At 35.5% G+C, this 15,424-nt stretch overlaps 1 protein-coding gene across 1 annotated transcript; it reads right to left on the bottom strand.

Annotated features, from left to right (window-relative positions):
- Nucleotides 1-242: 242 nt before the first annotated feature.
- LOC101390070 (taste receptor type 2 member 2-like) lies at nt 243-1,151 on the bottom strand. Its single transcript, XM_004431395.1, has one exon. The coding sequence runs from the start codon at nt 1,149-1,151 to the stop codon at nt 243-245; it is 909 nt and encodes a 302-aa protein (XP_004431452.1).
- Between the last annotated feature and the right edge of the window lie 14,273 nt (nt 1,152-15,424).

The raw sequence follows: 15,424 nt of genomic DNA, 5'->3' as shown, positions 1-15,424 counted from the left end.
ACTCCAATGCAAGTACTAGTTATTTACGTAGATTACTATCATACTATTTTTAAGTACATAAGCCCTAGAAAAAGAGATATCCAACATCAAAATTAGTGCTTCACACATACTGGGGGTGGTAGATGGGCAGGAAATTGCCAAAGAGGGAGCACACGAAACACATATAAAGTAAACAAAACAAGACACAAGTCCATTAAATCCATATCAAGAGAAGACAAAATATTTTACATTGGTCCTCCTCTTCATTGATTCTTTTTGAGGCAGAGAAGTCTCCTGAATGGTTGTTGGAACTTCGAATTACTCAAGATTATTATAACTGAATGGCCAGAGGGATATGCTGCCATTATAGACTTCACCACCAAGAAGCTCTGACTTCTGTAAGGAGCACTGAACGTTATATTTGTCATGAAGGCAGCAAAATAAGAAATAAAGAAGCAAAAGAATGTTATCACTGTTCTTAATGCATTTATATGGGCTTCTCTGCTAGCATTTCTACAACCATGAAGTCCGTTTTGTATCTGAAGAGTGTGCTTGTAGAGAGAAATGAATAACATAAAAGTACACATCACAAATATGGCTAGAGGAAATGTTAATGCCAAGTTGACAAGAAGCACTTCACTAATTTGCTTTATCTTGAGTTCAGTTCTCTTTAGCGTGGCGTTCCTGAGGACATCATTCACAATTTTAGGGTAATCTACCTTGATACACAGAGCTGCAATGCTCACGGATGCCAGCAGGCTTCCCAGAAGCAGCCAAGGCATTAACTTTGAGATTCTGAATTTCAGCCAAAGAAAATAAGACTGAGTGAAGCCTGATATCTTGAGGCAGTAAAATACAGAAAGGCAGGTGGCAAACCAGAGACTGACAGAGCTAAAAAACATCCAAAGGAACATCATCGCTGGACCATGAATTTTTAAAGCATAAAAAAGTGGAAAGAATATAGGGAAAAAACTTTGTAGCATTAACACTATCTGCAGACCAAATCTAGACGTCCCTATACATACAAAAAGGAGTTGCATTGGTGTTAGCTTTCTGCTTTTGATCAATTCATGACAGTTGATGATTATAAGAAATCCATTTACTGTAATCCCTGTGATAAATTCTGCCGACATGATGAGAACGTGAAGAATAGCTGATAAAGAGGAGGCCATGTTTCCTACCACAAATCGTAACTTTTCCTTGTGAATAGTGTTACCTTCTCCAGACGACCTTGCAGACAGAACACACAGCACTGAGAAATATGATCTTCTGCCAACTCCTGGATCATAAGTAGAGTCTTACACTAGACTTTTCCTCTAAGGAAGAATATCAGAGGGATTACTTTTCGAATCTGGTGCCCTTCAAATGAAACTGTGGGAATGCAAATCCAAAGATTTGAATGATGGTTAGGTCTTCCAATTACATCCTAGGAAAAATTGCCATATTGGCATTATTCAGTTCTCATTCTTACTCAATTTTGCCAAAAATCTGATTATAAATACGTTTTATGTGGGTTACTACTATTTGCTTTTGTCTTTCGTTTTTTGCTAATGACAAATGCCACATCCTTGGGACAGACAACCATTTCCTATTATTGCCACGAGTATCCAACCTTAGATATGGTTCTTTCCTTAGCACACTTTTTTCCCAATAATAATTCCAAGACATTTTAATATATTCCCCTTCCCCCTTCCCCACTAAAGGCAATTTCTTCTCCCGACTTGAAAATCATTTCCTGGGATCTAACTTTGTATAAGAATCTTTCATTTCCCTAAATGATCTCTCATATTTTCAAAGTCTTCTTGGTAGAATTATGACCTGAAGGTCAGCAAACCACAGTGATACCACAGTGATAAAAGTAGTGCATAATTAATCCACATGCTGACGTCGTCTGATGCTCATGCTGAAGAGCATCATTTCCAAAGGTAGATGGTACAGAAACTTCTAACTGCCAGCAGAGGGCATAATTACCTATGTGTTAAAATGAGCTTCCTCCCTTTATTACAAAGAGGTGTTCACATACCCTTGCTTAACATTAGTTACATCACGTGTAAAATGTAAATAAATCATTACTACATTATAAATAAGATACAGTGCTCAAAGTGCTTACTTCCGTGCATAAGTCATACTAAGCACTCAACAAATGTTAACTAAGTTAATACTGTTAAGTGTCTGTCCTTATACTGTGTTTACCCCAGCAAGAAAATAATGATTCTGTTAAGAAACATTTTCAACAAAACATTGAAATATTTTCAATAAGAAATAAGATTGTAAGAGTATTGACAATAGAAAAAGCGAAGAACTAGATTTGCCACCCACCGTCCACACCATTTGTGGTTTTTAAAATCTCCTAGGGTCATCCATAAAATGTACATCCACTCAACCATTAAAGCAAATGTCAGTGTTACCTGTGTAACGTTCCCCATCCAGCTTTGTTACCCTCCCCACCAATCTTCCATGCTCACAGCCATCCAAAATGCAGCAAGATTTATCCCATCCCCGTCTCTTCCAAAATGCTCGGTATGTGACCCGTACATCAATTTTGCCTTTGGTTTCTGGATTGCTATCTTCCTTGTTGACTTTGCCCAGTGAACGGTATTTGCCTTGCCCAGTGGCCTCCAGGAGGCTATTTCCAATTCTAGGTACAGAGGAAGAAGCTTCATCAAATTCCAAACTCTAGGCCAGTGTCATGACCCTGGCGTGAGGGGACAGAAAATGGGATTTGGACAGTTTACAGCTTAGTGTCCTAAGTTACCTCTCTGAGACTGGGTTATATTTATTGAATAATTGCATTTAAAAGAATCTGATAATTAAGTTTTCAAATACTGTGAAGCTCTACAGAATCGGGTTCTTAGTTAAAATAGAAATTCAGTCAATAATAGTCTTCCATTTTCCAAAAATTCTATAGTAATTAATATTTTGTTATGATATCCTTTCACCAAATGAGCTTGTTGAATTAAAGATCTTTGAGCAAATGATGGGCAGCAATTTGGCATATACGTAACCAGCCATATGATATTTACATGCCAAATTATTAATTGTGTAATGTTAGACTAAAAATCTTGGAATGTATACTGACTATTGGGGTAATTCTTTTATTATGATGGATGTTCATTGCTTTTTGCCTATACTGTTGCAAGGAATTATGGAAAGGATATATGAATATGCCCAAAATATATCCTATTCCAATGCAGCAATGGGGATCTTTTTATATTTAAAATACATTCACTATGATAACCAGTATTTGGGGAGACAACAATCATATATATATATTTTTTATAATTTTATTTATTTATTTTTTCCCCCAAAGCCCCGGTAGATAGTTGTATGTCATAGCAGCACATCCTTCTATTTGCTGTATGTGGGACGTGGCCTCAGCATGGCTGGAGAAGCAGCGCGTGGGTGCAAGCCCGGGATCCGAACCCAGGCCGCCAGAAGCAGAGCGCGCGCACTTAACCGCCAAGCCACGGGGCCGGCCCCATATTATCTTTTGTTTTTTTTAATTTTATTTTTTTTAATTTTAAAATTTTTTTTTAAATTTTTTGTTTATTGCAGTAACATTGGTTTATAACATTGTATAAATTTCAGGTGTACATCATTATACTTCTCTTTCTGCATGGATTACATCATGTTCCCATGTTCACCACCCAAATACTAACTACAATCCATCACCACACACATGTGCCTAATTATCCCTTTCGCCCTCCTCCCTCCCCGCTTCCCTTCTGGTAACCACCAATCCAATCTCTGTCTCTATGTGTTTGTTTGTTGTTGTTATTATCTACTACTTAGTGAGTGAGATCACACAGTATTTGACCTTCTCACTCTGACTTATTTCACTTTTCATAATACCCTCAATGTCCATCCATGTTGTCACAAATGGCTGGATTTCATCGTTTCTTATGGCTGAGTAGTATTCCATTGTGTATATATACCCACATCTTCTTTATCCATTCGTCCCTTGATGGGCACTTAGGTTGCTTCCAAGTCTTGGCTATTGTGAATAATGCTGCAATGAACACGGGGGTACATGTATCTTTACGCATTGGTGTTTTCAAGTTCTTTGGATAAATACCCAGCAGTGGAATAGCTGGATCATATGGTAGTTCTATCCTTGATTTTTTGAGGAATCTCCATACTGTTTTCCATAGTGGCTGCACCAGTTTGCACTCCCACCAGCAGTGTATGAGAGTTCCCTTCTCTCCACATCCTCTCCAACACTTGTTGTTTCCTGTCTCGTTAATTATAGCCATTCTGACGGGTGTGGGGTGATATCTCATTGTAGTTTTGATTTGCATTTCTCTGATAGTTAATGATGTTGAACATCTTTTCATGTGCCTGTTGGCCATCTGTATATCTTCTTTGGAGAAATGTCTGTTCAGGTCTTTTGCCCATTTTTTAATTGGGTTGTTAGTTTTTTTGTTGTTGAGATGCATGAATTCTTTATATATTTTGGAGATTAACCCCTTATCAGATGTATGGTTTGCAAATATCTTCTCCCAATTGTTAGGTTGTCTTTTCATTGTGTTGATGGTTTCCTTTGCTGTGCAGAAGCTTTTTAGTTTGAGGTAGTCCCATTGGTTTATTTTTTCTATTGTTTCTCTTGCCCAGTCTGCTTGAAAATATGCTGCTAAGAGCAATGTCGAAGAGCATACTGCCTATGTTTTCTTCTAGAAGTTTCATAGTCTCAGGTCTTACATTCAAGTCTTTAATCCATTTTGAGTTAATTTTTGTGTATGGTGTAAGGTAATGGTCTACTTTCATTTTTTTGCCTGTGGCTGTCCAGTTTTCCCAACACCATTTGTTAAAGATACTTTCCTTTCTCCATTGTATATTCTTGGCTCCTTTGTCGAAGATTAGCTGTCCATAGATGTGTGAGTTTATTTCCGGGCTTTTGATTCTATTCCATTGATCTGTGTGTCTGTTTTTGTGCCAGTACCATGCTGTTTTGGTTACTATAGCTTTGTAGTATATTTTGAAATCAGGGAGTGTGATACCTTCAGCTTTGTTCTTTTTTCTCAGGATTCCTTTAGCTATTTGGGGTCTTTTGTTTTTCCATATAAATTTTAGGATTCTTTGTTCTATTTCTATGAAAAATGTTGTTGGAACTTTGATAGGGATTGCAATGAATATATAGATTGCTTTAGGAAGTATGGACATCTTAACTGTGTTAATTCTTCCAATCCAAGAGCATGGAATAGCTTTCCATTTCTTTGTGTCTTCTTCAATTTCTTTCAGCAATGTTCTATAGTTTTCGGTGTACAGATCTTTCACCTCTTTGGTTAAGTTTATTCCTAGGTATTTTATTCTTTTTGTTGCAATTGTAAATGGGATTGTATTCTTAATTTCTCTTTCTGCTACTTCGTTGTTGGTGTATAGAAATGCAACTGATTTTTGTATGTTGATTTTGTATCCTGCAACTTTACCGTATTCGCTTATTACTTCTAAAAGTTTTTTGGTGGATTATTTAGGGTTTTCTATATATAAAATCATATCATTTGCAAATAGTGACAGTTTCACTTCATATTATCTTCTTTATTCCCCACTTTCCCTTTTCTGTGGTCCTTTTTCTTAATTTTCCATGGTAAACGAGGGTAATAAAAGATAGACCAATACATGGAAACTCTTGTTAGCCAAACAAATTAACAAATTGATTGTAATCAAGATTAATTTCTCTGACAAATATATTTTATAAAAAGCATTTCTTTTTTGAAAATTGCGTATTTATAACAGCTACCTCAGAATGCACATAAGCTGTGGATACTTAAAACCTTAAGAAAATATGAAAACACACAAAACATTTTATAAGCAATTATTTTGAATCTCATTTCTTAGATAAAGACATAATTTATAAGCTGGAATATATCCCATTCAGTGTCCAAGTGCTTTAAAAATTTTTGCTGAGTTCGTTTCAAACAACCTTGCGTTTGTCACATTCATCCAGGTGCAGCTGGAGGCATGGTCTGTGGGTTATATGATTCTGCTGTGAGATTTGAATTTATCCAGAACTTATTTCATTCTGAAATCCTGGATTCCAGCTCTCATTTGCTTCTCTAAATACATCACTTAATCGAAAAGAAAGCTTGAATTTTCCAAGAACTACGCTAAAGGTGTAATTGACATTCAGCCACAATTTAGCTGAATTGTATTTGCATTTGTGATTTTCCTGCCGTATGTGGACTGCTTTGCATTTGCCCTTATTGCATCTCATTTTGGAAAGCGAATTTTAGTGAAGAGCCTTCTCAGATCTGGGAAAAGTTAATGGTGAGTGAGATAGTCTTGAAGTTAATAATTCATAGGTTTGTTTAGAGATCTGGGAAAGGCCAAATGGAGAGAGATGATATTTTAATTAAGCAACGTTTCAATGTTTTACTAAAAAAATAGATTTCTTTTTAAAGAGAAATAACAATATCTACCAAGGAACATTGGATATTTATAATTCATTAAATGAATTTCAATTTAAATATCTTCCATTCAATATATATTCTTCCAAGTGCTCACGTGAACCTTGAAATCTGGCATACCTCCAGTGGAGTCTTTTGTTTGTTGGGGTTTTTTTGCTTTTGTTTTGAACAATGTGGTCAGAGTAACCTGACTCTAAGGTGATATTCATAAATTGATTCCAAAATTAGGATGAACTTTTTTTTTTTTTTTTTTTTTTGTGAGGAGATCAGCCCTGTGCTAACATCCGCCAATCCTCCTCTTTTTTTGCTGAGGAAGACGGCCCTGGGCTAACATCTGTGCCCATCTTCCTCCACTTTTATATGGGACGCCGCCACAGCATGGCTTGCCAAGCAGTGCGTCGGTGTGCGCCCGGGATCCGAACCAGCGAACCCCGGGCCGCCGCAGCAGAACGTGCGCACTTAACCACTTGCGCCACCGGGCCGGCCCCAGGATGAACTTTAAATATTGATATTATGACCAGTTGTTTCCTATGCACAGAGATCAGCTTATTTGGTTCCCATTGGTTATAATTGCACAAATGTCTGAATTTTTTAAACAGGCACATTGAATTGCTAATACCTTCCAGTGCTTAGGCTAGGTGCTTTATATATCTCTAAGAAAATGGAAGCTGTTTTCATTCTTTCAGTCGAAAATACTTTTGTTTGCAATTTTCCATTGCCCTTGCTTTGATATTGAAGTTTTGCAGAAAGACTGAATACTTTTTGGGTCTAAATTAGTCCATTGGATTAGTTTATTTCTGTGAAAAATACTTAAAATATTTTTTGGCCTTCTGTAAAGAACTGAGTCAAAATTTCACTTGCAATCTATCTTGTTGTCATTTTGTGACCATAGGAGGTGAAAGGAGTAGTCTATGCGGTTTTAAAAGATAACTTGTTCACACATCGGCAGCATTTGGGCCACAATCTCCTTGCTGAGACCAGACTCCAATCACTGGAGAAACAGTGTTTTAACGTCTGTTCAATGTTTTCATGTCCTTTTATGTTCAATGTAGTTTTCCTTTTAGTGTTGGGTTGATTTCAGTATTCCAATGGATTGTCTCTATGGATTTCAAGCTTGGAGACAAATTTTTAAATTTAGTCTCTGAGTACCCTCCCCAAGTTTCTAGAATAATATTAAGTATCTGGTGGGTGAAGGAGAATCCAAATAAGATAAACATCAGGCTCATAATCCAAGCTGCCAAAATTATTTCCATATGTGTTACATTGCATCCATGGGGTTATTCTCTGAAATAATATATAAGTTTATTTGCCATAATATTATCCAATATTTATTTTATTCTTAAAATATATTCTAGGCATTGTTCTACATACTTACTGTCATTTAATTCTTACTGAAAAACTGAAATTATCTCATTTGACGATACACACAGTGAGGTACAAAGACTGAAGCTTCAGGATAGTGTAAATAAGGATTTGAATATGTACAGGTGGTCTGCTTCCTTCTGGAGCCCACACTGTTGACCAAAACAGTATGGTATACTCAGATTGGAGTACTTTGCTTCACCAAAATTGTTAGAAAACACGTAAAATCAACTAGAGAATCACAGTTGAATAGCCATAATCCTTTCCTTCCCTATGTACATTAATAGGAAAAAATTAAATATAATCTGTTTGTTTAGGAGGGCATCAGTGAAGTGATGAAACCATAGAATATTGATCTTGCATTATTAGCATATCTGACTGCATCTGTGTGCCCTGGGACTAAAGCAACAAAGAGCAAATAAAACCTAATAGTAAGTATTCAATAAATATTATTATTGAATTTTCTGTGGGAAATGAGACACAACTCAGTTCACTGGAAAGTTATAGAACTTTTAGGATTCATAAAAACTTTACTGGTAGAAGAAAGGAATCAGATTCCACCATAATCATCCCCATTTTATAGAGACAGATATTTTGGAATCCTAAAGATTAAGTGACTTATTCAAGGTTAAGGGCCGGCCCGGTGGCTTAGCGGTTGGGTGTGTGCGCTCCGCTGCTGGCGGCCCGGGTTCGGATCCCGGGTGCGCACCGACACACCGCTTCTCCGGCCATACTGAGGCCGCGTCCCACATACAGCAACTAGAAGGATGTGCAGCTATGACATACGGCTATCTGCTGGGGCTTTGGGGAGAAAATAAATAAAAATAAATAAATAAAATCAAGGTTAAATAAATAAAAACTGGCAGAACTTGTGTAGGTCACTTTAATTTTCTGGGCTCACATTTCCTCATAGGCAAAACAACTGTATAAGGAAAAAAAAGATGAATATCTACAATCTCAATTTTGTTAACATTTTCAGACTCATCTTCTGCCAAAACCTTGAAGCAGTTGAGCTGCCTTTGCATGAGCTCTATTTCATCTAGGACAGATGAAGAACTGGATTTCACGATCCATTGATTAATGTATTGGCTTAGTATCCCCCTTATGAGCCAACTCCTCTCAACTTCCCTCATTCCAGCTGATATCACAATGTTTATTATAATTCTACTTTGAAGGCCTTCCTATGTGCAAATTATAATTTGTATTTCAGACAACCAGTGAATGAGGGCGTAGAGAAGAGCTCAGTTCCTCAAAGAGACTGCGTAATTAAGGTCTTCATTACCTCCTTACCACATCACTAAAATTCAACTTTCATTATTCCACGAGATGGTTTAAACCAACAAGAAATTAAGGATGTAATACTTTTGAAAATTGCATGAGGATGCAAAATGTAGATTAGTTGCTATGAACCTGCTGAATATGACAGATAAGTATCTAAGATGATAAAACCGAGGCAAATTTGGGGAAGGGACATTTTAATTTTTTCATTGAAATTGAGTAAATGTTAAATAACATAACAGAAGCAGACAAAAAAGAGGAAGGTTTAGTCCAAGAGTCAAAGAGAAGTATCTAGAATGGTGTGCTAAATAAAAGCTAAACAAGCATTCTATTCCATCTCCATCCTGAAATGAACGGTGGTCCACCTTCAGATGTATAACACATCTTAGTAACATCCACGTAGTCAGGAAAAAGTGGCTGCAGCAGAAGATATGGTAATAGCATAAATGCACTCTCCCAAATTGAGACGTTATAAAATAATTTATAAGAGAATAAGTAAATGGAGTATAGTTAAATGATACATTTTATTCCCGAAATACTGAGTGCAAAAAGCTCATTTAACTTCTTAAAATTTTCTGGTATTTGTAAAAGAGTTATCTCTAAAGTAGGATAGAAAACCGTAGTCTTGAGCTGTTAGATAATTTACCTAAATTTAACCAGACAATCCGTGACACAAGGAGAATTATTTGGATCTCCATATACACAAACTGATACTTTTCAGGTACACTAAGTCACATTTTCTCCATAGTTGAGCCATTTCATATTTTGAAATGTCAAAAGAATACAACTCTAGGGGCCGGCCCGGTGGCTTGGCGGTTGAGTGCGCGTGCTCCGCTGCTGGCGACCCAGGTTTGGATCCCGGGTGCGCACCGAGGCACCGCTTCTCTGGCCACGCTGAGGCCGCGTCCCGCATACAGCAACTAGAAGGATGTGCAGCTGTGACATACAACTATCTACTGGGGGTTTGGGGGTAAAATAAATAAATAAATAAAATCTTTAAAAAAAAAAAAAAAGAATACAACTCTAAACCATGGTTCAAAACACACATAGTAACAATCAAAAGATCATGAAAGTCTGCAATAATTTAGCCCATTTTGAAGACCAAATTGTTTCAATACATTTGAATAAACACAATGTTTAGATATTTTGACAGTAATTTATCTGTCCCCTCTTCAGTGGTTTTCTTTTCAATATCCATTCCATGTATGAAGAGACCATATTCCAGCATAAGACCCTGCTATACTTTATATTTCTGGAGGCGCTCTGGACTCAAAATAAAAAGAGGTAGCAATTTGTTGGAGAATGATATATTTGTTACTATTTTCCTGATGTTTCCAAAGATAAATTCTCAAAAGGAAAGATTTGTAGCAGCTAGAAACCAATTAGCAATGAGTTAAAATGCCAACGCTATCATTTATCTTCTTGAGCTTTCAATGATAGTTTGGGCTATCCATGACACAAGATCAATTTCTGTCCTTTTTTTTTTTCCCCATGTCCTTTCGTTTTTGAGAGATTTCAAAAGCTTAATCGAATGATATTTTTCCATATCTAAGATCTAGCTGATGTTACCTTGAGACATTTGTAGAAAATAAAAATCTCCCTGCCCAATTTTGGTGATGCAGATATTTCAGAACTCCAGATGAATCAAAGTAGCCATATATGAACCTTTCAGAAGGTCATATGAAGCAATCTATCCACAAGGGGAGAAAAAGTAGTACAGTCCTTCCTTTATTTACATACGGATGTGGTCAGGTGGGCCTTCTGTGCTAACTCACCTGGAAAAAAACCATTATGTTCACAGCAGTGTGTGTAAATTGAACTTTTTCTCAAAAGGTATCCACATATAAAAATGCCAACACTTCTAGAAGACATATTTCTTCTGAACCTGAAATATCAAACTAGTATATTTTTGACGGTGACATCTAAAAACTAGTGAATAAAGTAGAAATTTTTCCTCGTCTGAGACTACATGCATACTACATTTTTGCATGTGTGTACAGCAATATGTGTACTTAGTACCATTCTGCCCTTTGGAAATATAATATGGATTCTAGGAAATAGATTAACTCTGGCTGATTTTAAATTTTGAAGACTGGATTTTTGGAAGTGAATTTTTCATTTGGGTTAGATCTGGGTTCCTCATTTTAAATGTATATATTCTGAGCCTCTAACATTTTGCGATCACTGGTAATAAGTAGAGGGAAATTCTTGAGAGACTTTCCTTTATTTATGCTAAAGCAGTTCTGTCTCCAAGTGAAGAGTATATGTCTATTCACTGTAAACCTTGCAAATTAATTTACCCATGACTGTTGCATCAAATCATTCAATAGTTAGTGATCAGTCAAATAAATATGACTAAAATTACGAAGTGACCCTATTCTTTCCAGGGAGCTTAAGAATATATGTTAAAAAGGTAACTCAATATAATCATGGATTCTATTACACAGATTCTTCTACAAAAGTGTAAGCAAAGTCTATGGCTAGTGTCTCTTTCTCTATCATTTTTATTAATAATATGGTCATTGGTGTTTTAAATTGCATCCCTGTGGCCACATCATAGCTTTGCAAAGGTCTGCATCCAGTCATCACATTTTGGATTCAAATTAGCACCATGTGAGCTTGGAAAATAAGCAACTAGACCTGTTATATCCTCTATGCTGATCAGCAGATATCAGCATGAGAACTGGTATCAGCCTGTCCTGCTGTTTTCTAGAGTCCAAATCAGATTCCCGTCTACTCTGCTCTTTCTCCTCAGTGATCACTGGCATTGACAAATTACTTACGAAGAAACTTTCTCAGTATTTTGGCATTGGTTAAGAGAACATTTTTTTATTTTTCTAGCTGACAGTATCCCAAATGAAAACTAAAATTTTCAGTCAATGGTAGTCATAGTTCTAAGCATGTAAGTGCTGCAATGTTAAATATTTTTTGTCAAATATAAATTAATGATTAGTCTAGGTCTAGAATCACAATTGCATAAACTTTCAATAATTTTACATTGTTCTTCCTTTGAAAAGAATGAAGTTCTTTCCATATACACTTTCTATAAAGGAGGTTCCGTGTGTATACTTAGCACATTAGTTGACAACTTAACTCATTGACACACCAGCTTATTTCTCTTCTCATTATATTGTGAGCATTTTCTAATATTGTAAAATAATCTTCCAAAACATTATCTCCAATAGGTAAATAAAATTTCATAATACAGTGACCAATAATTAATTATTGTTAATTTGTTAGATGTTTAACTTGTTCCCAATTTTTGATAAGTAATATTAAATACAACATCTTTGCACACGAGTGTTTGATTTCATTTCTGATTATCTCCTTAGATGGGGAGGTATGAGTGGATCAAAGTATGACTATTTTTTTTTTCTGTCTCTATGTGTAAGTATGACTATTTTTAAGTTCAAGTGATATATTGCTATATTGTTTCCAGAGAAATTGTACCAGTTCACATCCCATCAGCAGAATATGGGAGTGTCTGTTTACTCTACACCTAGCAGCATTTTGTGTAATCTTTTAAAGATATTTTCTAATTTGATAGTGAAAATGGCATTTAATTTTTATTTGTATTTTTAGTATGTGTGGTTGAACTTTTTTAGGTGTATGTATTATCCACTTGAATTTTCTCTTCTGTGACTCACCTGTATATTTATATTCACTGCCTCTTCTTGCCTTTTTATTAATTGAGGGATATGGGAAGTTCCTTTCATCTTTATGCTTTAAACAATTTCTTAATTAGAAGACAAACTTAATTCTATGTGTGTAACTATAAGTTATTATATATTTATTTGGTGGAAGATGAACTTGTTGCATCATTTTTAAAAGCAATTCTAATAACTGTTTAATTTAGCTATTACGCTTTGCTTTTTAATCTGTTACAATACCTTTTAATACACCATCCACAAATGGAGCTCAGAGTACATTGGAAATCTCCTGGTGAGTATGAGAGAGACACTTAAGATTGGTAACATATTCTGCCAAGAGTTTCAGCTGCTCATGCTTATTTGGGCTATGTTTACATAGAACATGATAAAGTGATGATGTAAGCAGTGCTTCATCCAGTTCTCTCATGCTCATTTCACTTTGTTAATATCTCTGCTAAGAATAGGGATATAGATGGTTACTATATTTGTTGTGGTGATCATTCTGTAATGTATATTAATATCGAATCACTATGTTGTACATCTGAAACGAATATAATATCGTATGTCAACTATACTTCAATAAAAAACAAACAAAAAAACAAATAAGGACAAAGCAAATGGGGAAAAAAAGAAAGCTACTAAGGAAATAGATCTTCAAAGTTCTCATCAGAAGGAAAAAAACAAATTTTGTAACTATGTGAGGTGATGGATGTTAGCTAAACTTACTGTGCTAGTCTTTGCTCAATACACACATTATATTGTACACCTTAAACTTGTACAATGTTACACGTCAATTATATCTCAATAAAACTGGAAAAAAAGTGATACTTTATTCAAATACTTAAAAAAAGAATAGAGATTAAAAAAGAATGTGGAATTTCAAACAGTTAATTTTATTTCTCTGTAATGTTGGTCCCTTGGGTGAGGAAAAATGTTCAAATTAGTATCTAAAATAAAATTTCTTGAATTACATATCTGTAGAATTCATTAAATTTCTCTCATATTGTGACCCGGGGAACCAGAAAAGGAAAGGGTCACTGAGAATCTGATCAATTACTACCATTGTCTGTCAAATGTTTTCCAGACAAGGAGAAACTAAATGTTCTGTTTTTCAGAAGTTGCTGTCCGGGTTTCACACATGTTGCCATCTTGCAGAGAAACTTGCATGCTTGCAGCAAAACCCCTGCAAAAGGCTCCAGCCCCAAGCATCTAAAAGTTACTTTGAACTCATTATGTGATGGTATGTTATCTTGGACTTATGTAATGGTTTGCTTACCTGCTACACATGCGCCTTGATTAAGCACAGTTGTTACACAGTTGTAACAGATAAACTTGTTACCCTCTGCACTCTTGTGTATAAAGTCTCCAGCAGCACTAAGCTCAGAAAGACACTGCTTTGGGGAACTATCCCAGATGTTCGCCATTGCTTAGGCAAGCGATAAACCTTTTCTTCACCTACTTCAGCCTTGATGGTGCTTTTCAGCTCTGCACTCACCAAGAGGTGAACTCCTTGAGTTTGGTTACATTAAATTGATAATTTATTGTTCCTAGTTGAAAAGAGTGCATTTAATCAAACCAACTGTTTTTACGTATCAGTTTCTGTACTTCTCCTGAATTAAAAAAAAAAAAAAGATACAACTTTGTACAAGATGCTCTGTGTTTAGTGTGTGTTTTATGGTGGGTGGAGAATAAATTCCTCCTGTTGGACGGCAAAGCTGAGACTAGATCCTAAGGGAACATGCTCTTCTGGTGGCGGTAGTGAAGTGGATTTCCTTCTAAGGATTAATATCCTTTTCAGAAGACCATGCTGACCGATCAGTGAGAATGAAGGTCAAATGACAATCTTGGGAGGGGCAATGAAGTCATTGACACATATATGACTAGAAACTGAGTGAAATGAATATCTTATGCACACAATAAAACTTATGCCCAAAATCTGTTTTTTTTTTAATTTACAAATACATTTTTTTTTTCTGTGGACTTTATTAATAAGAAGGTACAAGAACTGCTTTCAGGCTGGTCTTTTGAAACATCTCACATTAGGAACTTACTGAATTAAGCCATCTGAATATCCTCTACTCTCTCCAGGCAGTGGATTTATGAATAAATTACAGAGAAGTTATAAAGTTTTCTTAGCTATTTCAAGTAGTTTTAATCAGTCTTCTCATATAGCAGAGTTCAGATAATTTCACAATATTAAAATTATATATTATTCAACATGATAAAAGGAAAATGGATCTACTTTTTTCTCCCAGTAAAACTGCTTTTTAAAAGTTTCTTCTTAGTTAAAGTGTATACATATTTTATGAAGGGAAAAATTACCATTCAAACTTAAACTTGAAAACTATCTTGAAATCACTGCTGTTAGTGTTGAAGATCTAAGACTTTCTATTATTTTCCTGTGGATGTTTTAGTGTTTCACTGTTTCCTGTGATGAATTTTTTTTAGCACTTATAATGTGGCCAATAACTTTTTTAAAAGCTCTGATTTTTTATCTCAAATGAATTAGACTATATTCAGAAAATGAGTGACTGATGAACTAAATTATCTGATAAGCACAGGAGGACCTGGTAAACCAAATAGGCTATTCTGTTGTTTGTAAACAAAAGGATTTTGTCTACTTTATACTCTCAGTTCTGGCTATTCTAATTTAATTTTAAAAATGGAAGTATTAATAAATATATTTTTTATTTTCTTAAGAAACTATATATATATAACAACTCTGGATCCTCTACCAAACTACTTGGAAGC

This window comes from Ceratotherium simum, chromosome 1 (genome assembly GCF_057802395.1).
Source record: "Ceratotherium simum simum isolate JZ-2026a chromosome 1, ASM5780239v1, whole genome shotgun sequence".
NCBI classification, from domain to species: Eukaryota; Metazoa; Chordata; class Mammalia; order Perissodactyla; family Rhinocerotidae; genus Ceratotherium; species Ceratotherium simum.
The sequence above is the reverse complement of the archived record's forward strand: the minus strand, read 5'-3'. Positions and strand labels throughout refer to the sequence as shown.

What these genes read in the sequence shown, in the direction of transcription:
- LOC101390070 (XM_004431395.1), bottom strand. Translation starts at nt 1,151, where the DNA reads ATGGCCTCCTCTTTATCAGCTATTCTTCACGTTCTCATCATGTCGGCA.